Source organism: Neocloeon triangulifer, unplaced genomic scaffold (genome assembly GCF_031216515.1).
Source record: "Neocloeon triangulifer isolate White Clay Creek 2 clone unplaced genomic scaffold, ASM3121651v1 ptg000006l, whole genome shotgun sequence".
NCBI classification, from domain to species: Eukaryota; Metazoa; Arthropoda; class Insecta; order Ephemeroptera; family Baetidae; genus Neocloeon; species Neocloeon triangulifer.
Window position 1 is genome coordinate 1375708 of NW_026775549.1, and position 23090 is coordinate 1398797.

The following is a 23090-nucleotide window of genomic DNA, read 5'->3' on the forward strand; positions in this document are numbered from 1 at the left end:
AACTAAAAAATTTTGCTTCTGATGAAAGTTATTAAAACATACAAGAATGAACGAAGAAGTGAAAAATTTTTGTAAATTAATCTCATCCACAGCAATGTTTAATTTCTACAAAATACAGACCAAACTGCTTTGCCATTTGTGTTTTTTTTAAACATATTATCTTTTTTTTATCCTTATGCATTTTTTTTCCAAATTTAAAGTTCATGTTTTGATGGAAAAAATATGGAAGCGTCTGCTACAGAATAAAAAAAATCAAAACATAAATATTTAAAAGTCTATTTTGGGTAATAGTTATTAAAAGGCATTTATATTTGAAATGATTCAATGTAATCTTACAATTTATTGTTCCATAAAACAGCACAGTAGTAATGCATTTTTGTCAATATCATATAATTTTATGGTGGTTTGTTTATTTATTTTATTTCATGGCCAAGTTAGCCAAGATTAATCATTAAATTAAAAGCAGATCACGATAAAGGAAATTCATTGAAATCAAGAAATTCTTGTTAATTATCAGCATCATGCTAGAGCTTTTAAAAAGTTAAATGGTATAAAAATATATAGCTCCACGGAAAATATTTTGAAATAATGTCTTGATTCATTATCTGTACTTCTTGTTACATTAATAAGAGTAAATAATGCTTCATTGTTTTTCCCTCATATAATTAGCTTATTGGTTTGGTCGTGTACTCACGAGTTACTAGTCTCCAGGATAACCAGCAGGACCGTCCTCTGCCAAAATATAAGTTAGATTTTAGCAGCGCCAATATAATAAGCTCTTTGATTGAAAGTACCTGTAAAGAAGTTGAGCTTCCTGATTTGGACGAGCAGCTCTTCAACATAGGAATCTTCATTTTTAGGAACTGCATTTGAGGTGCCATCATCTCCGGCAGACTCCATTTCGGAAATCTTGTCCTTAAGCTTCTGCTGGAGTTGCTCCAATTTGCCTCTGATGGCTGACAGATTTTCATCAGGAGCTCGAAAATCGACCTGGACGGGTGGTCCCAACTTGAAGGGGCAGTTAGTGTGCGTGTATCCACCATGAATGTAGATGTGTTCCAAGAGAGCACGCCAGTTTTTGTCAGTCTGCAAGAGGTGTGGGTTTCCAACGATGATCAAAAGAGCACTGGCCCTGGTTACAGCAACATTGAACCTCTGAAAAAAAGCAAATTAGTTAGTTGCTCATATATAATAATGATTATTTTTATAATGTACCCTTGGTTCGCGCACAAATCCGAGATTGAATTTGTGGTCCAATTTGAGTTGGGCAGGGTTTGATCTGACAGTCGAAATGATGATGACTCTCCTTTCCTGGCCTTGGAATTCCTCAACAGATCCAACACAGACGTCAGGAAAGCCAGCACAAGCCAAAGCTCTGTTCAGTTTATTGAGCTGGCCACGGTATGGGCTCACCACACCAATTTCGTTTTGGCTCAGCATCACACCGTTGAACTCTGAGGCCATTATCTTCTTCACATATTTGACCACTTCGTGGACTTCAGCCACATTGAAGTAGCTGAAATTTTTATTAATAAAAATTTTAAAAATTTAATTTTTGCACAAATAAAATACCTGGGTGATTGTGGGCTCTGCTCATCCCTTCCATTGATGCCATGGAAAACCAGGGGAAATTCACTATTAGGCAGCCATGTTAGACCACAGGCTGAAGCAATTTTCTTGATATCACCACATGGCTGAAAGGTTAAATTATAATTCTATTCTAACTTCATGTACACCTCAACTTACAAGCAACTCTCCCTCGTAGAAGAGGTCATTAGGCACCTTCAGGATTTGCGGATGAGATCGGTAATTGTAGGTTAGCTTTGTGAGGACGCTAGCATTGTAGCTACCTTCAGTCTTTTGGTACAAATCAACTGAGTCCATCAATCTCACCAGCAATGAGTCCCCTGCAAAATCAGACATTATTTGAATGCTTCGGAGGAATTTTATAATTTTACCTAGACCCATTGCTATAGCTACAGGGGAATGGACGATTGGACCCAACTGTTTAGGATCACCAGAGATCACAATCTGACTAGGCCTGTGGCGATAGCCTTGAAGCCCAGCAATAGGCACAAGTGCACTTGGCTCCATTCCATGCCCACACTCATCGATGAAGATGTGAGTGAAGTGTCCAGGCTGGAAGTTTCCACTGTACAGTCTTCCAGCGCTAATCATTGTCATAACAACAACCCTGAACTGCAACAAGTAGTTGAGTGCTGGAAAGTGGCACGATTCGTCCTGGTAATTGGAAACTGGTCTCAATTTCTGAGGAACTTTAGAGCTGCAACAAAATTTACTTTATAAATTACTGAACAATGCAAGATTTTCTGATTTACTATTTAACGCTAGGACTGTACAAGCGGATCAGTTTGCTGGCTGGCACGGATTCCAGGAGTTTTAAGGCCAGCAAATCTGCAGCCCAGTTGGAGGGAGCAACAGCCAAGATGTGAGAGCCACTTTTGAGCAAGTAAACTTGCTTCATTGCTTCAACAAGAGTCACCGTCTTGCCTGTACCTGGAGGCCCAAAGATCAAATAGGGTGCTGGCATGGACGTCCCATTCACAATGTTTTGCACAGCTTGCCGCTGCATGGGATTTTGGCTGATACGAGTGTTAAACCAATCAATGCTGCAAATTTGTATAGAGTTAATTTTCATCTAAGCATAACTTTCAGATCAACGTACATGTTGATTTCTTCCTTGAATGATTCACAAGTACGTGGGAACAAAGTTTGTGGCAATTGCTGAGTGTCCCTCATCAATTCCAGCGCCCTGTGCTGTACCTTCAGGCACGTCCTGTTGAAGGAGAAATGGACCGAAACTTTTAAGTCCGGATGAAAGTCTTGAACAAAGCTGAAATCAACTCATTGAAGTTATTTGTTACTCTTATATAGATTATACTCACCTAGGACCCATTCCAAATCTGATGCGGTGCTGCTCAACCAAGTTAACAAACCCCTTGTACACTCCCAAACTAGTGGTGATGTAAATTGCATCACAAACAAGTACCGAAGGACGATTTTCAGCAAGACCAGGTACCTTAATGGAGGAAGTAAGACTCAGTAGACTTTAAAAAATGTTGGACGAAAGAAATACTTGTAGGTAGAAATTCCTTGAGGTGCCAATATGCTGCAGAGTTGCATCTTCCAAAGCATATTTCCTCAAGTCACACAGAATTTGATGTTCCTCCAAGAAAAGCAAGAGCTTGAAGAATGGGGTATAATTATTTACAACTGCTCCGCCTAAAAGGCACTCCCTATACAAATTTTCAACATTAAACATTGCAGACAAAAAATTAACATTAGTTTTTACAAAATCTTTAGTTTCTTCTTGAGAGTTTCAAGCCAGGGGTCAGGGCCAATGTTAAATCCATAGTTGAAGTAGCTGATATGACGCCATGGCAAAGGATAGTCCTCCAGTCTGTGGACAACTTTTAGTGAAGATCTGGGAAGAGGAGGAAACTCTGCTTCTTCTATGAGAGGAGGTTCGATGATGTTGTAGTCTTCTTCATCAACCATGTGGAACTTCTGTCTTCTAGGTGTACCACTGATCTCGGAAGTTTCCTCAGTATATGAGTATCCAATTTTAATGTTCTGCAAATATATACAATTTATACAAATTTTGTTGGGTAGTAGCATAAAATTTTTACCATCTTCTTCATAACAAAGAACTCTTCAACAAGATCACCCTCCTCATTTATGAAGCAGAACTTGAAAGCAATCACATATTCTAAGAAACCAGGGTAAATGCAATCAAGGACGAAACTCTTCATTGAAGGAACTCCTAAAAAAGTAACAAATAAATACTCATAAGTAACACAAACACACAAAAATACCTTTCTCAAGCACAATAGCACTCTTTTCATCTACAGAGAGAATGTCTTCATCTCCAACGACATAAAATGTCTCCAAAAGATGACAATTTAAGCCACTCTCCTCAGAAGGATGGTAAAGCAATTCCAAGTAGATGTCCCTTTTCAAGGGTTCCTCTGATTCCTATAAATATTTTTGCCGAAATTTATAAAACGGCAATAATTTAAGATGTAAGTACTGACCAGCACAATATGGAAGCTTAAAGTTTCTCGCCCTTCATTTTCTGCCGAGCTCTGAATGACAATACTTTGACGTTTTCCACTCAACTCATCAGGTAAACCAGCTCCATCACTTTTCCCTCTAAAATGAAAACCTGGTTAAACAGAACTTACCGAAAACCTTCACACGATACTACCTTGTTTTTGAGTAGATGGTCATGAATTTGTGCATGTCAGTATCCAAGTGGTTCTCCAAGTCTTCACTATTTGCAAATGACGAAGCGCATTCGGAACAATAGTCCATGTCCTGAGGGTAGTATATCTCTGGTTGATTGAAAAGGTTCCCAACACTGAATGCCCTTCGCTGATCAATAAAAGTCTTGCGATTGTCATTCACATATTCCCCAGTAACTACGCTCCACTCGAAACGTTTGGAACCAGGGAGAAGACCATTGTCTCGCATCAGATTAGCCACAGTTCTGCTCATGCCCTTCTGTGCATTATTGAATCTTTGTCTTCCTGTCTTCTGTTGCTGTCTAGAGGCTTGGAAGTTTGTAAAACCATTAAATGATGTTCCGTTAGGTTGGGAAGGTACCAGCTGATTACTTGGTGGATATTGAACTAGAAAAAAATGCTCACATTATTAAAAAAAATTTTTTTTACAAATTCTATTCTTACCTGGTTGAGTTAGTAGAGGTTTCTGCTGTGGTTGCTGTTGTGAAACTATAAATAAATAGAACATTAAAAATAAGAAAAAGACGTAAAGCATTAAATCCTTACATGGTGGAGCTAATATAGGTTTCTGGATTATAGGCAGTCGTAACACTATAAAAATAATAAATAAATAAATAAATAACATTTTCACCGCAGATTTTTGCTTTACCAGGTGCAGCAAGTATTGGTTTCTGCTGTGGTGGCTGTTGTTGATCAACAATGTTTCTCACCCGCTGCTTGTTAAACTTGATTCTAGTTGAACCAAAGTGTTCAGCAATTTTATTTGCCAGCAGATAAGCCAGCACAAAGGTGTACAGTTGTTCTGAGCTATTCTTTATTCCTGCCATAAACTTCTCTCGGAGCTTTTCTTCACTAATTGGGGAAGCACTTTCAACACCCCAATTTGATAGATACTTAAGGAATGCATGGGCAGTATCCTCCACTTCTGTAATGTTTAATTTTAAATAATTTTCTGTAAAGATATCAAAACAAAAAAGAAAATTGGAGTTTAATTATTTTTACCATCCTTTCCATTTGAATGTGCAGTAGCTATTGGTTGTGAATGTTTCATTCCTCCTGCAGCAACTCCATTTGCAGCAACTTTTAATTAAAATTGAAGAAAAATAAAGAGAATAAAATAGCCTTTAAAATATAAAAAAAATTTTGTGCACCTTTAGTTGTGATATCCTTTGATTGTTGCAGATAGGCTCTTGTGCGAGTGGCATCAAATAAGTACATATCTTCACCCTTTCTTTTCATCAAACCACTTTTCACCATGTGCTCCAGAACTTTTGAGTATGAAGTGGAGGTGGGGAAAATTAACTGAAACCTTTCAGACAATTTTGACTCCCTTACAGCACAGGTACCAAAGCACAATCCGTTTGTTGCAAGGAATTTGACAAATTTCAGCGTCGTCTGCTTCACATCTATAAGTTATCATGAGGTTAATAAAAATAAACACAAACTGATTGGAATTAAAAAAGATTAAGACCTTTGTTCTGTGGACTGCGCTGAACGACAGGAGGTTTTTCAGGATTCACTTGCTTAATGTACTTCCAAATATTTCCATGGATTACGTGGACAATTTCAACATTGCCTTCTAACTGAGACACATAAGCAAACTTCTTGTAGCACAGCTCCAGTAGCATTCGACGGTATGGGAATTTGTAACCAAACGGTTCAACCTCTTTTGTGTACAAAGCTTGCAATTCTTGGTGTGTCCAGCTACTTTTTCCATCGTGTTCAGTCAATCGCCATATGAACACATCAGCATTGAAGGCACCTGATAATTAATGTGTTGAGTTGTATTAAAAAATGTAAAAATGCAGAAAGTTGAGAGCAAAAAATCACTTACGAATTTTCTTATTGGACACTGGCTGGCTCTGATTTCCAGTTGCTCCTTGCTGGGGCGGCATTATTATGCATGGGCTCAAACAGGTTCTGCTCTATTTGAACCTGAAAACATAATTCATTCCACAAAATTAAATACCCTTAATCCATTATACTTTAAGTAATTTTGATTAAAACAAAATTAATTTTCTGAATTCTGAAGGAAGAAGTAAAAGTGACTAAAAATATTCTTCTGAAAGCAGATATATTTGGGGCTGATGAACAATAAAAGTTGATCTTTTTATTATGCTATAATTTAATGATTAATTTTCTTTGTTAGTAACTACATTAAGAATTTATTTATTAGGATTGTACATTTTGAAAAAAAAAATTTTTGATTGCGCTGGTGAATATAATTAATTCCCTCAGGAAAAATTAATATGATAGAGTACGCGATACAACAGGAGCCATATGTGCACGCGATTCTTACGTATTTTGAGCCTCAACTTCTCACATTTCCCAAGTTCTTTGGTTCATGGATGGAATCTGAAGCTGCCGCACGGTTCAACATAGCCAAAGCTAATAGAGGTGGATACAGGCGAATCGTGTTGCGAAATGAGCAGTTCGAGTGTGTGGAAGGGACTGAAGACTGTTTCATGTGTGCGAGATGAAAGTTTATTTGGTTCTTCCCCAGAAATTCAAATAAAATTTTTTACATTCCGCATGTAAAAAAACATCAGCAAGTAATTTGATTGCGCGATAATGAATTAGTTAGAATTGATAACTTGGAATCAGCCTTCTTTTCGCGGAACATAATTTAATCTTTATGGAGCTAAAAATCGAACAATACGCAATCGACCGCGCCTGCTGATTATTCTCGCCTGCTTATTTTGTTTGATAAAACACTATGAGTACAGAGTACATCATAATAACTGCTTTATTAAAATTTAAAATGGCATTAAATGAAATATTGCCCTTTATCAGTTTCAGTAAATTGGTAAATTGACTGATTAATTTTGTCGCACGTCCAAAGGGCATAAATTTGTCAACCCTTTTTAACATCCCGTATTCTTTATACGCAATGGTAATTTTGTTTACAAATAATTATCTGAAATAAGTACAGACAAAACAATAATATGCTAATGGTGACCAAGGAAATTTAGTAAATAATTACAATTATCTCTGCTTAGATTTACGACATTAAATAAATAATTACTCAACATCAATTGATGTTTGAGTAAATATTAATTATTTCAATTTAAATAATATATCTCTATATTTGAAGAAAAAAATATAATTAATATACCTCTATGATTATTTTTTAACCTCCGGAGTTGTTGCGGTTTAATTTTGTTTCCAAATTGTTAGATTGTCAGCTTCCAAACCTCTGTTCTGACACTTCTGACTATTTTGATTGCTCGCCCAACATAAGTCTTTTGTCTCTACTGTGGCCTCCTCAACTGAACCGATTTCTAGCTTTGGCTCTGGCTTTTAGCCCCACCAGCCCACCTCACACACGTGATCAGCTTTCGTGCCTTTGGTTTTTCACCGGCTGATTTTGACTTAGCTTGCGACGAGGAATGCGACGAGTGGTGGTGGTAAAGCCTCGTAATTTTTCCGCATGTGATAAAAAGCACCGCACAATAAATAAAAACGCACTGCGTAAAAAACCATATTTATTGAATTCTGGTATAGCCAGCCTTTTAGTAAAGATAAAACAAAATGCATAATATAGATTTTTCTCTACACCCTCCTCCAACATATACGAAATTAGCATTTTGATTATGGAATCGTTGATTTATGGCACACTTTAATGTATTTTACTAATGCTGTTTTTATTTTACGTGTTGATTAATAAAACCTTATTTTTTTGTCACTCATTTGTCATTACATTGCCATTATGGCATGTCTTGCCTAATATTATGTCATAAACTTAAGCTTTAAAAATAATTTTGAAATTATTTTTTCCTTCTATGTAAATAAAATAAAAACGCGTTTATGCATAAACATTTAAATTTAAATGCCGTAAAATACATTACACATATTTGAAGGGCATTTATCATTTATGTATGAACGTATTTTTTAAATTCAAGATACATAGAGGAATAGTAAACTAGCGGTTTTGTTGTTAATTAGTAATTACTAGGATGGACCGCAAAATTTAATTTCTGTCACTAACTTTGTAAACCGCACACAATTTTGGATAAAGGTGTAATATAACGCAGTTTATTACTCGACGATTCCGTTTTATCCGTTTTAACTCACCTTTCACAAAATTCTAGCAGCCGAATACTCGCTCTTTGCAGTTTCTCCCGTCCTTGAACGGGTTTGCCTCCTTCGAAAGCAGTCGGCAACAGTGAATTTTTCTTAATTGCCTCTATCTGCAGAGAATTGACAATCAAAACGATTAAAACAGGGAAGACTGCTGGACTCCAGACGTCAGGGACAACACGCGTGATTGCTCGTCTCATTAAACACCACAAAGTTTACACAGTCCCAACGACCGACAACGGCATCCACTTGTGTGATGTACGACAGATAGAACGTATGCAAAACCAATGAAAAACTAATCGCACAATTTGTTTACAAATGTGTTAACGTGCATGTGCCGGCCAACCAATCTCCTTGCATCCCTCCACTCGAGTCTCGAGTCTCGAATGAAAAAGGCGTGGCCGGCGTGATCGGTGCAAAAACTTCAAAATACCGGCAAAAATCAATGATTGATGATTTCACAAAGCAGCGAAATAATGCCTCTCGAAGGACTGCTTAGATTAAAAGATTTATTTATTTAAGTAAATTTCAGAATTCAAATGAAAATAAAAACAAAGAATTCTTCTTCAAACATGTGAACTTAAAATTATTTCTGCAATATTCACCTGTTCATATTTGGCGCCATGCGCCTCCTCTACGTCCAATGACCAATCCACGAATTGCACTTGTTGTTTCATTCTTCCGCTAGATGGTTTGGTGTCACGTGTCGGCCATGCGGATGCGGATTGCGGATTTCGGATAAACAAACCATACTTTCTGCTGCAAAAATCGTCAATTTAATTTTATTGGAGTTTGTTTACCGTAGTAAATTTTTATAACACATTTATTGACGGTCATCTTGCTCAGATAAATTATTTACATACCCGTCCAAGAAATAAAAAAGCTGAATTTTGAGTAACACACAGGTCACAGGTATGAATTAATATTATTAAAAATCTTATGTAAAAAATCTGTTCTCAGTTTTCATCGGTTTTCATTATACATAATTTGATTCTACGTTATTGTTATATTTGATTTTTACGACCCTATTTCGTTTGATACGTAATAAAACATTAATAAAATAAGTTGTTTATTTTCCAGGAAAATGACTAGATTTGCTCGAGCTGCTGGCTCAAAAGCGAGCAATGCAAGAGTGACTGAGGAAGCAACTTCTTGGGCTGATATGAAAAAACAGCTTATTGAAAGCCAGCAGGGTCAAGAGCAGAGTCAGGAATTGCAAGAAAAAATCAAGAGGGCGAAAAGCAAGAAGATAGAAGAAGTCCCAAAGCAGTGGGCAGAGTTTGGTTCTGACGGTAAACTTTTACGGCCAGATTATTTGCAAAGCCAAATTTCAACATCTTCTGAAAGCAAGAAGGAAAAGCCTAAGAAAAAGAAGAAAGTTGCCAGCAACATTTCCCCAGTTAATAATGTAGAAAAGAAGAAAAAGAAGAAGGTTATCAAAAACACTTCCCAAGACGATTATGAAGAAAAGAAGAAAAAGCAGAAAGTGATCAACAACGATTCTGCAAGTGAGAAAGTAGAGAAAAAGAAAAAGAAGAAAATTCAAGTTGAAACAGAACAAAGCATTCCTAATAAGAACGAAAAATCCGACAAATCATTTATGGGAACAAAAGCAGACTATGTAGCAGGAAAAAATCCTGCCCAGCAGCCAAAAACAGCAAAGAAGCGTCGAGCTGTAAAGGAGGCGGAGGGCCTTGATCCGAAGCGTCGCAAACCACTGACGACCAAAATCTATGTTGATGGCAGGGAAATTGAAATTGACTTGTATGATGGCTTTCCTGTGCTAAAGGAAGATGCTGAACGTCTTAGGGAGCTGAAGAAAAAAATGCTGAAAGAAGGAATTCCAAAGGTTGAGGTGATGAAGGCTATGAAGTTGGAGCGAAGGAGAGCTGAAAAGACCCTGACTCGAGAAAAAAGGAAAGTATGCTTTCACTGCCGCCAGTCAGGACACGTGATGTCCGAGTGTCCAAAGCTGTCGACAGGGTCTTGCGATGTCTGTTTCAAGTGTGGTTCTACAGAGCACAAGAGTCCTCAGTGCAAAGTCGCTCAAGGAAATGATTACAAGTTTGGCACGTGTTTTGTCTGTGGGGAAACTGGCCACATTTCTCGCCAATGCCCTGATAACCCTCGCGGCCTATATCCACAGGGCGGTGGATGTAGAGTTTGTGGAGACGTCACACACCTGAAGAAAGATTGCCCACAATTGGCTCAAGAAAGACAGGAGAGCACAGTGACTGTGCCAAGCGCAAAATATTCGACATCGATAGAGGCTCTAGACGAAGACAAGAAAGCAAAAACTATCACTGTTGAAGGTCACAAAAAGAATAAAATCATCAAGTTTTAAATGTACAATTAAATAAAACATGAAGTATTTCTATCAAGACCATCATCCTTTTGGTATGAATTTTATTTAAACTCTGTTATATTTGTCGCAAACTATAAAAACTATAGACACAATAAAATTCTGTTACGCAAAATTTTAAATTAAAGGAATTCAAGACTGCAAATGAACCTTTTTTAAGAGTAACACATTCATGATTTGATTAACTTAAATTTTTTATGCAGTCAAAAAAATCCACTGCAACATAATTTTACATGATGATTTACAAAGTCTCCACGTGATGTTGAAAAATATTTTACAAATTTTAATACAATTATGACACAGGATCTAATTTTACTGTTAATAACTTCAACATGAATTTAAAGGCAGTTCGAATGCAATTACAAGTTATGATCAACACTGGCCGAGCACTCGATGAACTGTTTGAGGCACTCACCAAACTCTTGCAATATTTTCTGCTCAATTTGGACCTCGTCCATTTCCATGGATTCTCCTTCTTGGGCCTGGGCCAGCAGACAATGGCATGTGGCATCCACCAGCCGTTGATTCATGAAGCCAAATGGTTGCCTGCAAGATTTAAATGACAGTAAAATAATTCATCTAAAAGCAAAGGAAATGATCATGTTTACCTTGTGAGACCCTGGCTGGCCAACACTGGCTTTCCCCTCTTTGTCATGGTAAGTCTGGCTCTGCTGGCTGCATACAAGTGCTGCTGTCTTGCCCTCAAGCCAGCAGCGAGCACCACATTTTCGCGATCCATTTTGCGTTCCTCGCTGTCCTCCAGATTGCGACATCCAACACATTTGCACATGTGTGTGCAGGGGATCTTAGCCTGCATGAACAGAATGTAAAATTTGTAAAATTTTACAATTCAACTATTAAGCTCTTGTTTTACCTCAAAACATTCACAATAGTTCTTCAAGCACCCCGACCGCTTGCAGTTGCATCCCTTGTTGTGCCTCCTTTCGTCTCCAACTTGTGCTTTTCCAATTTTGGGTTTGAATGCTGTTGGATTTCTCTCCAGGCAGGCTCTGATGGCCCTTTGTCGATCTTCCTCATGCTCCAGATTATTGAAGCAAGTGTTGCAGTTGCAATTGAAGCAGAATTCTCCATTTGCAAAGCAGTCACAGTACCTTATAATTTTAAAGTTAATAAATAAATCTAGAATTTCAATGGAGCAAACTTACAGTTTCAAGCACTGAGATTTTGTACAATTGCAGGGTTTTCGTTTTAGGTTGGCCTCTAGGGCAAGTTTAGCGTGACTTTCGGTTCGGGCGTCAAGAAGGGACTTAGGGCTCAGCCTTTGCTCTGGCTGCTTCAGTTTCAGCTCTGTTGCGATTGGGGTTGCACCTTGCAGCTGCTCGTAAATTTGTGTCGGCAATACCATGAAGTTTCCGCCGGCAGTGGGCACCAGTGTGCCTCCAAGCTGTGTAACTGCCGCAGTAGAAACCTGACTGACTCTCCCCGAGGTTGTAGCAGGAATCATAATCTTTTGCGGCTTTGTTGCAAGTTGCTGTGGACCTTGATCATTAAACTCCAAATTATAAATGAAAGAACCAAACTTACAATAGTTTGAGCAGGAGCAATTGGCACAACTTTCAAGGGCGCTGGAGAAATAACTTGTTGCTTCATTGGACTTGCAGGCGTTTTTGTCGTGGCCGGTGTGTTGGGTGAGGCGACAATGCGAACAAACTATTAAAAATTATTAATAAAATATAACTACATAGCTGAAATAAAAAAGGTACTTGTCTATTTCCTGGCAACTGAATTCCGTCTCCTGACGAACTTATGATATTCTGAGTTGCAGGAATTCTAATAATTTGTCCACCAATGCCACCCGAACCAGGCGACGAGTTCAGCGTCCTCGAGCCTCCCTGGAACGAAAGTTAGAAAATGCAGAGTAAACAGCTCGCAAAACATACAGCTTGTCTAATGATGACTTTTTGAGTTGTGCCTGACAGTTGCCTAATGGTCGGTTGGGCCGAAATAATTGGCTTGAGAGATGGTGCTGGTAGAATTTTCGTAGGAGTCTTCTGGCCTTGGGTTATCATAGTGATTCTTGGGGATGATGACGACGTAGTCTTGGCCAGCTTGTTCAGATTCAGATTTTGCAGATTTGATGGTGAAATTAGTTGCTTGCTTGATCCAAGCAAACCCATTTGCTGGGCTTGTGAGAGAGAAATTCTCTGGACGCTGGGACCAGGAGAAGATGTAGTTCCAATCAGCTTGATTTGCTGCGGTGTTCCTGGAGAACTGGGTATCATGATGGGTGATTTTGTGTTGCCGCCACTTATAACAAGCTTGGTTACGTTCTGAAATAAAAATTATTATAAAATATTGAACAGGAAAAACATCAAAATTAAGAGGTCTTTCTTATTACCTGTTTTTTTGGAGAGGCGGGTGCAGGTCTAATGGTTGGAAGTTTTGTAGACGTGGAGGGAATTTGACGAAGCTGAATTAAATTTCCGTCAGAGGTTCTGGCTTGAGTAAAAAATTGCCCACTTCCTGAGTCACTAGGCTGCTGGAGGAATAGATAAGTTCCTTGCTCCAGGCTCTCAGCAACCTCGCTTGTGATCTAAAAATGTTTATAATTATTAGTAATCAAAAAATTTCAAATTTAGTGGTCAAAAGGACGTACCATTTCATTTTCGCCATCATTTATGACAACTCCTTGAAGTAAGGCATCATTTACATCCTCCTCCAACACCTGTGTTTCTCCAACCATCATTTCTTCCTCCGTCTCTTCATAAACTTCGTCATCGTCAGGTTCTAATTTTGCAAGTTCCGTTTGAAAGGTGACGAGGGAATCCAAATCACTTGATGATATTTGCTCTGACATGATTGGGACCTGTGAATTGTTAAAGCCGAATTATTAGCCAGAAATAATAATTGGTTTTCAAACAAAAAATAATTGCATCTTATAATAGAAAATATTTTAAATACCTAAATCCATTCTATTATTTATATTAATGGTAATAATTGTATATTTTCTTTAATTTTGTGTATATTTTTTTTAAATATTGATTGAGAAGAATAAATAATGATAATAATATAATAATGTAGATTTGGAATTCATTGTTTTCATTGTGGACTTAATAATTAATATTACATATTTCATCGATCAAACAGAATCTTCTAGTAAATCCAATTTAATAAAACTTAAACGAAAAGAATCCCATTTTTTAGCGCTAATTTCCTCGCACGTTCCATATTTTCCCATATTTGAATTATCCTATTAGTTGGAGCCTGTGCCGCCATGTTGCATTCTCCGTTTGAATTTGAACTTTTGAATGTATATGGTCATGCAACTTTGAGTATAAAATTATGCAATATTACACATTTCGGAACTCAATACATCAAACAAATTACTTTTTTGTCAATGTGCGAACTCTTTTTTTACCGCAAAACAGGAGCGACGGTGGCCCTAAGCGGGTTAAATATAAAAAATAAAGTGGTTCACTAATAAAGCGGCCGGGTAAAGAAATGACGCGCCATTTTCTGCCAGCTAAGCAGGGAAATTTCAAATTCGTTCAAAAGTGACCCCCGCGAGGAATCATTGGTCGCGATGGGGACTTCTCTGTACGTCGGCAAACACTGGAAATTAACCATCAGGCTTTAATTTTACATAATATGTTGACCCGGGACACTAAAATTCACCTTACCGAGTAAAAATTGTCTGTTTTGCGCTTGTTTACGAGCACCGCTGTGGGTGTTGCCGCAAATCTATCAGTCGATGCTTGTTTATATCATTTTTCCAGGCCAGCAGAGGTTGCTTTACCACAAAAATTAACAAAATAAAAGAACTCACTGCAATGAAGATTCTGGAGATGGTAATATGTCCCGCAGATTGCAAATTGTTAGAGAAAATTAATCCAAAAGCGAATCTCGTTCTTCAAAATCACGCGCCCACCATACTGGACCCACTTTGCATTGCGACGAGAGCTGTTCTCTGATTGGCTGATGCATGAAACTATGCTAGCCACTCATTGGCTATTCAAAGCAGGCGGATTAATATTGACGAATTTTTAACTTTGAATTTTACCATTATTTTCATGCTTTGCCAGTATTTTCAATAAAAATTGTCGGCAACACTATTTATCTCTCTTAATTTAGACCAAATTTTTAAATTCAATTCGTAGAATTCATATGTGTGTTAAATTATATAAACTTTATATCCGCTACTACAAGCAGTTCCAAGATCTGACCAATCAGAAAAGGGAAAGACTAACTTATCGCAAACACAAATCACAAAATTTGTCAACAAACAAAAACACAGCCGGCTCGAGGAAGTAAATTTAAAAGTAATTTGTAATTGTTTCTTATACATTTTTTAATATCTCTTTACACTCGTATGCCATTCAAAACTTTATTAAAAAAACGTCATTAATTTAAATGATCTATTGTCTATTCTACAGCTACACAAATCTGGTGTAAATCGAAGCAAAGGATTATGGCAGGTTCGAGTGTTGACGTGAAGTCAAATGTTAGACAGTTGCTTGCAAGTCTTGCAAACTCTGGTGGAACACACAAAGACCAAGCTGAAAAGTAAAGTCTGCTAATTTGAAATTTTATCATTAGCTTATTCATTTAATTTCTCAGGTACCGTCAAATTCTTGAAAATATTCTTGCAGCTGATGGAGAAGACTTGGTAGAGGGATTGAAGGCATTTATTGAGGCTAGTAAGTAGCCGTTGGTTGATTACACTTTTTGCGGGTATTTAATAAACTATGTTACCTTTTTTAGTTGTGAACGAGAATGTGAGCCTTGTTATTTCACGCCAACTTCTGACTGATGTCTGCAACCACCTGCAAAAATTGCCTGAAGATGTCTCAAAATCAGTGTCGCATTTCACTCTAGACAAGGTTCAGCCAAGGGTGATTTCTTTTGAGGAGCAAGTTGCCAGCATTCGACAACATTTGGCTGAGATCTACGAAACCAACCAGTCTTGGAGAGATGCCGCTAATGTTCTTGTTGGAATTCCTCTCGAGACTGGTCAAAAGTATTTATACATTTTTATTTGGGATTTATATTAAAACTATTTTAACTCAGGCAATACACTGTTGAATATAAACTAGAGACATACCTGAAGATTGCACGTCTGTATTTGGAAGATGACGATCCTGTCCAAGCTGAGGCATTCATTAATCGAGCCTCATTGCTGCAGGTGAATTTTTGAAACTTTTGTTACATATTGAAGATAAAGCTCATTACTTTTTACTCAGGCGGAGTCCAAAGACCAGCAGCTTCAAATTTTGTACAAAGTTTGCTATGCAAGAGTGCTGGACTACAGGAGGAAATTCATTGAAGCCGCACAACGCTATAACGAGCTATCTTACAAAACAATAATTCATGAGGACGAGCGAATGACTGCTCTGAAAAATGCTCTACTTTGCACTATCCTTGCTTCAGCAGGTATCTTAATGAAGTAAATAATGTAGGAATTAAGTTTCATTTTCTTTTTTTTTTTTGCCTCAAAAGGACAACAAAGAAGCCGAATGCTGGCCACACTGTTTAAAGACGAGCGCTGCCAAACACTCCCAGCATTCAGCATTTTGGAGAAAATGTACTTAGACAGGATCATTCGACGCTCGGAGCTGTCAGAGTTTGAGAATCTATTGCTTCTCCACCAAAAGGCTGTTGTTGCTGACAGTAATTACACATTATAATTATTTTTTATTTAATTATTTGAACTTATCAAAAATTAAAATTATAGACTATGGCTATGGGAAAGGCGGAAGTGCAACTATTTTGGATCGTGCTGTGATTGAACACAACTTGCTCTCGGCTAGTAAGCTATACAACAATATCACTTTTGAAGAACTGGGGGCACTTCTTGAAATCCACCCGCTCATGGCAGAAAAGATTGCCAGTCAAATGATTACAGAGGGTCGAATGAATGGATACATTGATCAGATTGATTCAATTGTCCATTTTGAGAGTAAGATACCTTCAAAATTATTTGGCTTGTCAATACTAAAGAAGCTTAAATTTTATTTTGCAGCACGAGAGATCTTACCAACATGGGACAAGCAGATTCAGTCTCTTTGCTACCAAGTTAATCAGATCATTGAGAAGATAACTAACGTAGAGTCTGGTTGGATGGCAAAAGCTATGGACGAACAAATGGTCCACTGATACTTTAAGATTAAGTCTATAAAAAGCTGTAAAAAAAATAAAAACCATTTCTAAATAGGTTTTTTGGTTTCACTCTAGTGATTTCCTTTTATTCACACAATCATAACAATACAAATTTATTACTTCTGTGTTGCGGCAAAAAAGCCAGTTGCTTAAACAGAGGCGTCTTTGCTACAGCAACATTGCTCAGTTCATGATGTGTGCTTTTGCAGTTAACATACTAAAGAATTTTCTGCTACAGGGAGCTGCATATAATCCAACAAACTTCAAAAAGCCATTTGATTTAATAGAAAAAAGGTGAGGTGTCCTGCGAGAACTGCATCTGGGAGGGAATGTAGTTGACATAATTTACATGCAGTGTGTTTTAACATGTTTAAGCATTGATTTATTTAACAGCAGGGCTACAATTTTTTCTTGATTTCTCCCCCATTGTCGGGCTAGATTATAATCTTAGGGCACAACAAATGATGTAAGGGAGATTTTTGTTTGTGACCTAATACTTTCATAGATCTTCCGAATTCCCTCGTACCAACTGAACTGAATTTAGGCTGCGTTCGGAGGAGATTTTTTACATGCAACTGCCTAAGCCTCCAACTCCAATCCCAAGCCAACCTTGTGGCTTCCCTGGTTGAAGTTCTTTGCATCAACAAGGGTGGACAAAGTAAGGGTGACACCTACAAATAATTTTAATGAGTTTCAACAGAAAATCATCTCGACATTGATTAAACATACCATCCCTCAGCTTTTGTTGGTATCCCAAGCCAACCTGGAAGCTGTTGTTAATCTTAGCACGGAGAGAAGCATCCTTATCCAGGTTGTACTTGCAGCCAATGCCAAATGAGGTGTTGTTGGAGCCAGCAGCCCAGGAAACCTGGATTCCGGTTTCGAGGTTGCTGTCCACCTTCTGGTAAACGGATCCATTGAACTGCTGTCCGTCATTTCTAATCAAATTAACCAAACGATTATTGAGTTAAACAATCATTTTCCGTTTGCACATACACGCTGGTGTGCAGGGCAAAGTCCTTGCACTCGTAAGCAACGGCAAAGTTGTTTTTAAGCAGCTTCGACTTGGCGGTGTCGAAGGACATTTGGTAGCCGGCTAGCCAACCATTATAACCGAAAACAGAGGCGCCGTGAATGACAGGGGCTCCAATATCGAGGTCAACATCAAAGTTGGCGGAGAGGATTTCGTGCTTGTACTCGGTCTTGGCCTTGGCAGACTTCTTGCTGTAGACAAAAAGTTAATTTAATAACCAATTTTAAAATGGTTTAAAAGAGTTACCCTGACTGAGGTGCAAAGCTGGCGTCCAGGGACAGCTTCAGGCCCTTGGCCAGCTGGTCCTGCACAGCCCATTCCAGACCAATGATATTGTCTGTGTTCCATTTTTCAGTGAAGGTCATTCCTGAAATAAATTTGAGATTTGATCGATAAATTTTTTGAACTTATTTTGATTATTTATTACAAACCATATTCGGACTTCTTATATTTGGTTTCAAGAGATCCCAGAACCTTGCCAGACTCCACATTGTGAGTTCCGCCAGACGAAAATTCGATGCCGGTGGGGGTCTTGGTCTTGACGTCGAGTTTCAAAACTCCAAAGTGGTAGCCCTTGCCGAAAACATCGCGGGCAGACTTTCCAAGATCACCATAGGTGGGAGGAGCCATTGTCTGTGGCAGAAATAAACTTGCATTAAAGCTGAGCAGTGGACCATCGTGATAAATCAAACTGGGGCTGTCAAAAGTGGGGTGCTCTTGTATTTTCAATTGGTCCCCCCAATTACGTCATTTGATCCCCCTCATGTCAATGGCAAAGTCGTTGCTGCAGGTCATTCGTATTTCGGATTGCGCTGACTGAAGTTTTGCTCTAGAAGAGTGCGAGGAGCTTAATTTACTTTTGATTAATCTAAATCATGCAAATATACATATGACAGAGCAAAATTAAAATGCCAATTGAAAATTTTGCACTGTCTTTGCAAATTTACACTAAACTGCCGGTGACATGACACGAAAATTTGCGATTAACCTGACAGTTCCCGACTTGGAGAGTAAAGCAGACGATTTAACATTAAACGACTATGCATGTGGAATCAAAATATGGGTTTCTCAACAGCTACTTACGTATTTTTAGGTTAAAATTTGAGTTAACGGAGGAACTGCGGCGTTTAGACGACCTTCTTGTGATCAAAGATGGAGCCGAGAGAACGTCCTGCAGTTAAAAGTGGGCGGGGTCATAGTTTCCGTCGTGAAATTTTTGAAACGAAATGAGCCAAGAATGAATAATATGCAATCAGAAGGGCTGTTAAAGAATTAAATTAAATATTTTTTTATTTATAATACATTTTTTAAGCCCATGTAGGTCACTATGAAGATTTTAATGAAAAATAAGCCAAACACAAAAGGACCAACGACACTAATCAATACCAGTGTAAAGGGCGGTAAAACTTAAAACTTTCACGATGGCTTGACTTTTATTCGGTTTTGCTATTATAGCTGTTTGGTAACATTGGTAGAATCATGTTTCTGGCTCAGGAGTTGCCAATTTTCCATTTTTTTTAATGGAATTTAAGAAAAATATCTACTAACATTAAATTAATACATTATGAACAGTTTTTCTAGAGGAAGATTTTTTAACAAAAAACTAATTTAATTAATATTGACGTTGTTAATATAATAACATTTAAATTCTTGAGGATGTCAGAAAAATTTAAGAGCATCATAAATAAATTATGATATATTTCCCAACGAATAAAAGCAAAAAAAATTCGTAAATCAACCTTCATCGTGACATAATGTGGACCGCGGATAATTATAATTGGTCCTCAAGAGGAGCGTGTGTACTAATAATCCGTGCATACATCGAGCCAAAAATAAACCCCCCTGCTCAGACAGTTACAACAAGCGTCTCGGTTGATGAAAACAGCTGAAGAAAAGTATTTTGCTCTGTGTTCTAGACGTGTCCGGAAGTGTCTAGATGGGTTTCGTAGTAATTCTGCGTGGTATATAAGGGTAACGATGAAGAGATTGAGAGTTGATCAGATCAATCTGCAATTCTGCACAGTACTCATCAAAGCAAAAAGAGAGCTATTTAAATAACTCAAATCGACTGCCGTGTTAGGAATACAGTTTTAAAAGACCTGATATAAAATTTAGATTTTTTGATCAAATCATTGTTCAACTATGAAGCCAGAACAAGTGGTAAGTTCCAATCGAAACGACCTGCATGTGTAAAAGAAAAAATCGTTCTGCATCTTAGTACTGATTAAAGTTTAATATTAAAAATTTATATGATCGTAGGTAGGCATGAGTCATGACTGAACCATGAACCATTAAACTGCATTTATTATTTTGCAAGATTTAACTAAAAATGTTTCAATATAGGCTTATGAAATAAAACAGAACGACAAAGTTGGTCGATACGTTGTGGCTGCAAAAGAACTGGAGGCAGGCGAAGAGTTTCTTGTGGACACCGCAGCCGTCATCGGGCCAAAGCACCACACTCCTCCCGTTTGCCTGGGATGTCTCTCCCTAACCTCTGGGGACACTCTTTGCGAGCGCTGCGGGTGGCCAGTGTGCGGACCGAGTTGTGCGGATTTGCCAGCACACAAGTTAGTAAAGAAAATTAATTTTTAAACTCAAATTTCACGTCAATAAATATAAAAATAAAAAGGGAAGCAGAATGCGCTGTATTTGCCGCGGCCAACGTCAAATTTTCGTCTTCAGTGGAAGACCCCACTGCCGATTGTCCTCAATATGAATGCATTACTCCGCTGAGACTGTTGCTGACAATCGGAAGCAAAATATGGAATGACAAGGTATTTTTTTTTCTATTTGCTCTTTAAAAGCAATTAAAAAAAATAACCAACTAATAATCAAAGATTGAGAAAATGGAGTGTCACTCAAAAGAGCGGAAAGGTGGTGTAGACTGGAATGCTGACCAGATCAACATTGTTAATTTTCTCCGCGGTCCGTGCAAATTAGCTGACAGATTTAGTGAAGAGCAAATTCACCAAGTCTGTGGGATTTTGGCTGTGAATACTTTTGAAGCATGCTCGCGTGTTAGTGGAGGAAACCCTGTGCGAGCACTCTATCCGCAGGTAATAACAGATTTTATTTTCGAGATACTAAAAATTACTTTCCCAAATAAGATTCCAAGCATTATTGTGCAGTTAATCCACGCGCTTTTATTTCCTTATCAAAAGTTTAAAGCCTAGCAACACTTCTTGCGTCACACACGCTGCGTTTAAAATGCGGTGTGGGTGCGAGAAGTGGAACGCGCGCCCAGGTGTAAATGAACAACAGACTTAATGTTTGCTGAAATAATTCACCTAACTTCTTTATCATCACACGGCGGCGTAATCAGCACGACAAACACCACAATTCCATTTATAATTGCTCTCTAAATAAAGACTCACTTTCAATAGTACTCTTAAATACAATTCAATGAGAAGTAATAATAATTATTTTTTATTATTGATAGTATGAATTTCATTTTTTTTTCTCTGCAACAAAAATTTTTATTTCAGTTTGCCCTTTTGTCGCACAACTGCGTGCCGAACACAGCTCACTCCATCGGCGCCGACTACAAAGTGCGAGTTCGCACAACTGTGCCTGTGAAAAAGGGTGACGAGCTTTTCATAACCTACACGCACACGCTTCAGCCGACTTACGCCAGACGACAACATCTTAAGCTTAGCAAATATTTTGATTGCGAGTAAGTATCTGGATAATTATTTTAAATATAAGCTGCAAAAAATAGCACAAAGAAACAAAAAGGATTAAAATTCAAAACACTATAACAGCTTGAGGCATTTTTAAAATGTGTTCAATTTAAAGAGTAATATGAAAATAAATAAAATAGAAAACTTGAATATATCTCAAACTATATACTGAAGCCCTACAATTCGATCTTATATTGCTTGTGGGACAGAATATTTAAGTCACGTATGCGACTAAGAATGCGATTGAGACAGACTTATTGATTTTACTTTGTAATAGAACATAACATAATGAATGAAATGATGAAATTAAAACAAGGCACTTCATTTTTCGCCACACTTGGAAAAATCTCAAATCAAATAAATTTACTCGGGCGCCTGTTTGCACAAGTGACGCAACCTGCCCTACTTGCACGTTGCACTGGTTGCCTAAATTTAAAAAAAATGTCCCATTAGAAACAACTTTTTGTTTAATTTATTTAAAAAAAATTTCAGATGTGCGCGATGTGCAGACCCCGAAGAGCTGGGCTCCAACCTGAGCACAATTAAATGTCCGAAATGCGAATGGGGCTGGGTGCGCGCCGAGAAGCCTTTGGACGACGCGTCCGACTACAAATGCCACAAATGTGAATACAAAATGTCCAATGCGGATACCATGAAGGTGATGGGCGTCATCCAAAGGGAGATTGAAGCGCTGGACCCTGCGGACCTGGAGGTCAGGGAGCAGCTCATCAAGAAATATCACGCCTTCCTCCACCCGAAACACGCGCACCTGACTGCCCTGAAACACTCCCTGTGCCAACTGTACGGCAGGGTGGCCGAATACACCTTCGAAGAGATGCCTGACCTTCTCATGGAGAGGAAAATTGAGCTTTGCAAACACATGCTGCAAATTGCAGACATTGTCCAGCCTGGCTACTCAAGACTAAGAGGTGATTAAAATTTATATTCAAGAAAAAATTAAATTTATTAATTTAAAACATCTGTGCAGGAATGATTCTGTACGAATTACACGCACCGCTCATAATGTTGGCGCGCAGTCTGTACCAACAAGACGTGCTGACAGGGTTCGCCCTTCTGACGCGCATGCAAGAGGCTGAAAGGGTGCTGGCGGAAGCTGTTCACATTCTTTCATTTGAAGACCCCGACTCGATGGAGGGCCAGTTGGCTGCCCAGGCTAGGTTTTCATTGGAACAGTTGCAGCAGACCATCATAATGCTGCCCCAGCAAATCGATATTATGGACGGAGAACAGCATATTGGTGGTTAACGCTTTGAGGGATGAATTTAAAAAAAAAATTAAGACACTTCTCTAATTTAATGTTCAAGGCGTTTATCGTTAAATAATTTATGCATTAAATGTGTAAATTTAAACGGATTGTTGGCTTACTTGTGGTGATTTATGTATAATTTTTATACCTTAGAATAAAATTTCAATAAATTAATGACGTAGCAAATTTTTTTTTTTTGTAATTTTTTTTTCTATTTAAATGCTAACAGCAGGCAGGATGTTAGAACCAAGAGGAAAGTCAATAAACCGAAAAGTTCACGACC

The 23090-nt window shown here is 38.0% G+C and overlaps 6 protein-coding genes across 11 annotated transcripts; 3 read left to right on the forward strand and 3 right to left on the reverse strand.

Annotated features, from left to right (window-relative positions):
• Window positions 1-315: 315 nt before the first annotated feature.
• On the reverse strand, window positions 316-8719 carry LOC132194259 (uncharacterized). Of its 3 annotated transcripts, none has more exons than XM_059615427.1 (23): window positions 8340-8719; window positions 6100-6200; window positions 5737-6027; window positions 5417-5671; window positions 5268-5345; window positions 4915-5190; window positions 4812-4856; window positions 4710-4754; window positions 4229-4652; window positions 4056-4173; window positions 3837-3996; window positions 3651-3784; window positions 3314-3594; window positions 3098-3257; window positions 2907-3040; window positions 2687-2854; window positions 2340-2630; window positions 1959-2284; window positions 1747-1907; window positions 1573-1694; window positions 1216-1516; window positions 795-1155; window positions 316-732 (listed from the first exon to the last, which is right to left on the reverse strand). In XM_059615427.1, the coding sequence occupies exons 2-23, from the start codon at window positions 6158-6160 to the stop codon at window positions 701-703; spliced, it is 4224 nt and encodes a 1407-aa protein (XP_059471410.1). In that variant the 5' UTR covers window positions 6161-6200; window positions 8340-8719; the 3' UTR covers window positions 316-700. The 3 variants fall into 3 exon arrangements, with proteins under 3 accessions (XP_059471410.1, XP_059471409.1, XP_059471411.1); XM_059615426.1 differs by lacking the exon at window positions 8340-8719 and adding an exon at window positions 7381-7546; XM_059615428.1 differs by lacking the exon at window positions 8340-8719 and adding an exon at window positions 6565-6717.
• A 323-nt stretch (window positions 8720-9042) lies between these two features.
• Window positions 9043-10726, forward strand: LOC132194371 (zinc finger CCHC domain-containing protein 9-like). Its single transcript, XM_059615601.1, has 2 exons — window positions 9043-9257; window positions 9426-10726. The coding sequence occupies exon 2, from the start codon at window positions 9430-9432 to the stop codon at window positions 10687-10689; it is 1260 nt and encodes a 419-aa protein (XP_059471584.1). The 5' UTR covers window positions 9043-9257; window positions 9426-9429; the 3' UTR covers window positions 10690-10726.
• On the reverse strand, window positions 10723-14631 carry LOC132194365 (protein lin-54 homolog). 2 transcript variants are annotated; one of them, XM_059615592.1, is made up of 10 exons: window positions 14495-14631; window positions 13325-13534; window positions 13067-13261; window positions 12609-12998; window positions 12432-12560; window positions 12253-12378; window positions 11874-12199; window positions 11582-11819; window positions 11316-11518; window positions 10723-11253 (listed from the first exon to the last, which is right to left on the reverse strand). In XM_059615592.1, exons 2-10 carry the CDS (start codon window positions 13523-13525, stop codon window positions 11067-11069), a joined length of 1995 nt encoding a protein of 664 aa, XP_059471575.1. In that variant the 5' UTR covers window positions 13526-13534; window positions 14495-14631; the 3' UTR covers window positions 10723-11066. The 2 variants fall into 2 exon arrangements, with proteins under 2 accessions (XP_059471575.1, XP_059471576.1); XM_059615593.1 differs by lacking the exon at window positions 14495-14631 and adding an exon at window positions 14349-14435.
• A 212-nt stretch (window positions 14632-14843) lies between these two features.
• Window positions 14844-16878, forward strand: LOC132194370 (COP9 signalosome complex subunit 4). 2 transcript variants are annotated; one of them, XM_059615599.1, is made up of 9 exons: window positions 14844-14987; window positions 15102-15231; window positions 15286-15365; window positions 15430-15685; window positions 15736-15850; window positions 15909-16098; window positions 16165-16335; window positions 16400-16624; window positions 16688-16878. In XM_059615599.1, the coding sequence occupies exons 2-9, from the start codon at window positions 15137-15139 to the stop codon at window positions 16819-16821; spliced, it is 1266 nt and encodes a 421-aa protein (XP_059471582.1). In that variant the 5' UTR covers window positions 14844-14987; window positions 15102-15136; the 3' UTR covers window positions 16822-16878. The 2 variants fall into 2 exon arrangements, with proteins under 2 accessions (XP_059471582.1, XP_059471583.1); XM_059615600.1 differs by having other exon boundaries at window positions 14956-15035.
• LOC132194372 (voltage-dependent anion-selective channel-like) lies at window positions 16877-19034 on the reverse strand. The gene is made up of 6 exons (XM_059615602.1): window positions 18941-19034; window positions 18289-18490; window positions 18104-18224; window positions 17821-18048; window positions 17554-17762; window positions 16877-17495 (listed from the first exon to the last, which is right to left on the reverse strand). The coding sequence occupies exons 2-6, from the start codon at window positions 18485-18487 to the stop codon at window positions 17404-17406; spliced, it is 849 nt and encodes a 282-aa protein (XP_059471585.1). The 5' UTR covers window positions 18488-18490; window positions 18941-19034; the 3' UTR covers window positions 16877-17403.
• Window positions 19035-19733: 699 nt separating this feature from the next.
• LOC132194369 (SET domain-containing protein SmydA-8) lies at window positions 19734-23011 on the forward strand. 2 transcript variants are annotated; one of them, XM_059615596.1, is made up of 7 exons: window positions 19735-20017; window positions 20201-20427; window positions 20490-20634; window positions 20698-20916; window positions 21346-21533; window positions 22033-22469; window positions 22529-23009. In XM_059615596.1, exons 1-7 carry the CDS (start codon window positions 20000-20002, stop codon window positions 22804-22806), a joined length of 1512 nt encoding a protein of 503 aa, XP_059471579.1. In that variant the 5' UTR covers window positions 19735-19999; the 3' UTR covers window positions 22807-23009. The 2 variants fall into 2 exon arrangements, with proteins under 2 accessions (XP_059471580.1, XP_059471579.1); XM_059615597.1 differs by lacking the exon at window positions 20698-20916 and having other exon boundaries at window positions 19734-20017; window positions 22529-23011.
• The last annotated feature ends 79 nt before the right edge of the window (window positions 23012-23090 follow it).

What these genes read in the sequence shown, in the direction of transcription:
- LOC132194259 (XM_059615427.1), bottom strand. Translation starts at nt 6,160, where the DNA reads ATGCCGCCCCAGCAAGGAGCAACTGGAAATCAGAGCCAGCCAGTGTCC. An exon ending in GCGCAGTCCACAGAACAAAG is followed by an intron (nt 5,672 to 5,736) that starts GTCTTAATCTTT and finishes GATAACTTATAG; the next exon opens with ATGTGAAGCAGACGACGCTG. An exon ending in TAAGCTTCCATATTGTGCTG is followed by an intron (nt 3,997 to 4,055) that starts GTCAGTACTTAC and finishes AAATATTTATAG; the next exon opens with GAATCAGAGGAACCCTTGAA.
- LOC132194370 (XM_059615599.1), top strand. Translation starts at nt 15,137, where the DNA reads ATGGCAGGTTCGAGTGTTGACGTGAAGTCAAATGTTAGACAGTTGCTT. An exon ending in CACAAAGACCAAGCTGAAAA is followed by an intron (nt 15,232 to 15,285) that starts GTAAAGTCTGCT and finishes TTAATTTCTCAG; the next exon opens with GTACCGTCAAATTCTTGAAA. An exon ending in CACTATCCTTGCTTCAGCAG is followed by an intron (nt 16,099 to 16,164) that starts GTATCTTAATGA and finishes TTGCCTCAAAAG; the next exon opens with GACAACAAAGAAGCCGAATG.
- LOC132194365 (XM_059615592.1), bottom strand. Translation starts at nt 13,525, where the DNA reads ATGTCAGAGCAAATATCATCAAGTGATTTGGATTCCCTCGTCACCTTT. An exon ending in ATGATGGCGAAAATGAAATG is followed by an intron (nt 13,262 to 13,324) that starts GTACGTCCTTTT and finishes AAACATTTTTAG; the next exon opens with ATCACAAGCGAGGTTGCTGA. An exon ending in GCCAGCCAGGGTCTCACAAG is followed by an intron (nt 11,254 to 11,315) that starts GTAAACATGATC and finishes TAAATCTTGCAG; the next exon opens with GCAACCATTTGGCTTCATGA.
- LOC132194369 (XM_059615596.1), top strand. An exon ending in GCAAAATATGGAATGACAAG is followed by an intron (nt 20,635 to 20,697) that starts GTATTTTTTTTT and finishes TAATAATCAAAG; the next exon opens with ATTGAGAAAATGGAGTGTCA. An exon ending in AGCAAATATTTTGATTGCGA is followed by an intron (nt 21,534 to 22,032) that starts GTAAGTATCTGG and finishes AAAAAATTTCAG; the next exon opens with ATGTGCGCGATGTGCAGACC.
- LOC132194372 (XM_059615602.1), bottom strand. Translation starts at nt 18,487, where the DNA reads ATGGCTCCTCCCACCTATGGTGATCTTGGAAAGTCTGCCCGCGATGTT. An exon ending in AGCTTTGCACCTCAGTCAGG is followed by an intron (nt 18,049 to 18,103) that starts GTAACTCTTTTA and finishes TTTTGTCTACAG; the next exon opens with CAAGAAGTCTGCCAAGGCCA. An exon ending in CCAACAAAAGCTGAGGGATG is followed by an intron (nt 17,496 to 17,553) that starts GTATGTTTAATC and finishes AATTATTTGTAG; the next exon opens with GTGTCACCCTTACTTTGTCC.
- LOC132194371 (XM_059615601.1), top strand. Translation starts at nt 9,430, where the DNA reads ATGACTAGATTTGCTCGAGCTGCTGGCTCAAAAGCGAGCAATGCAAGA.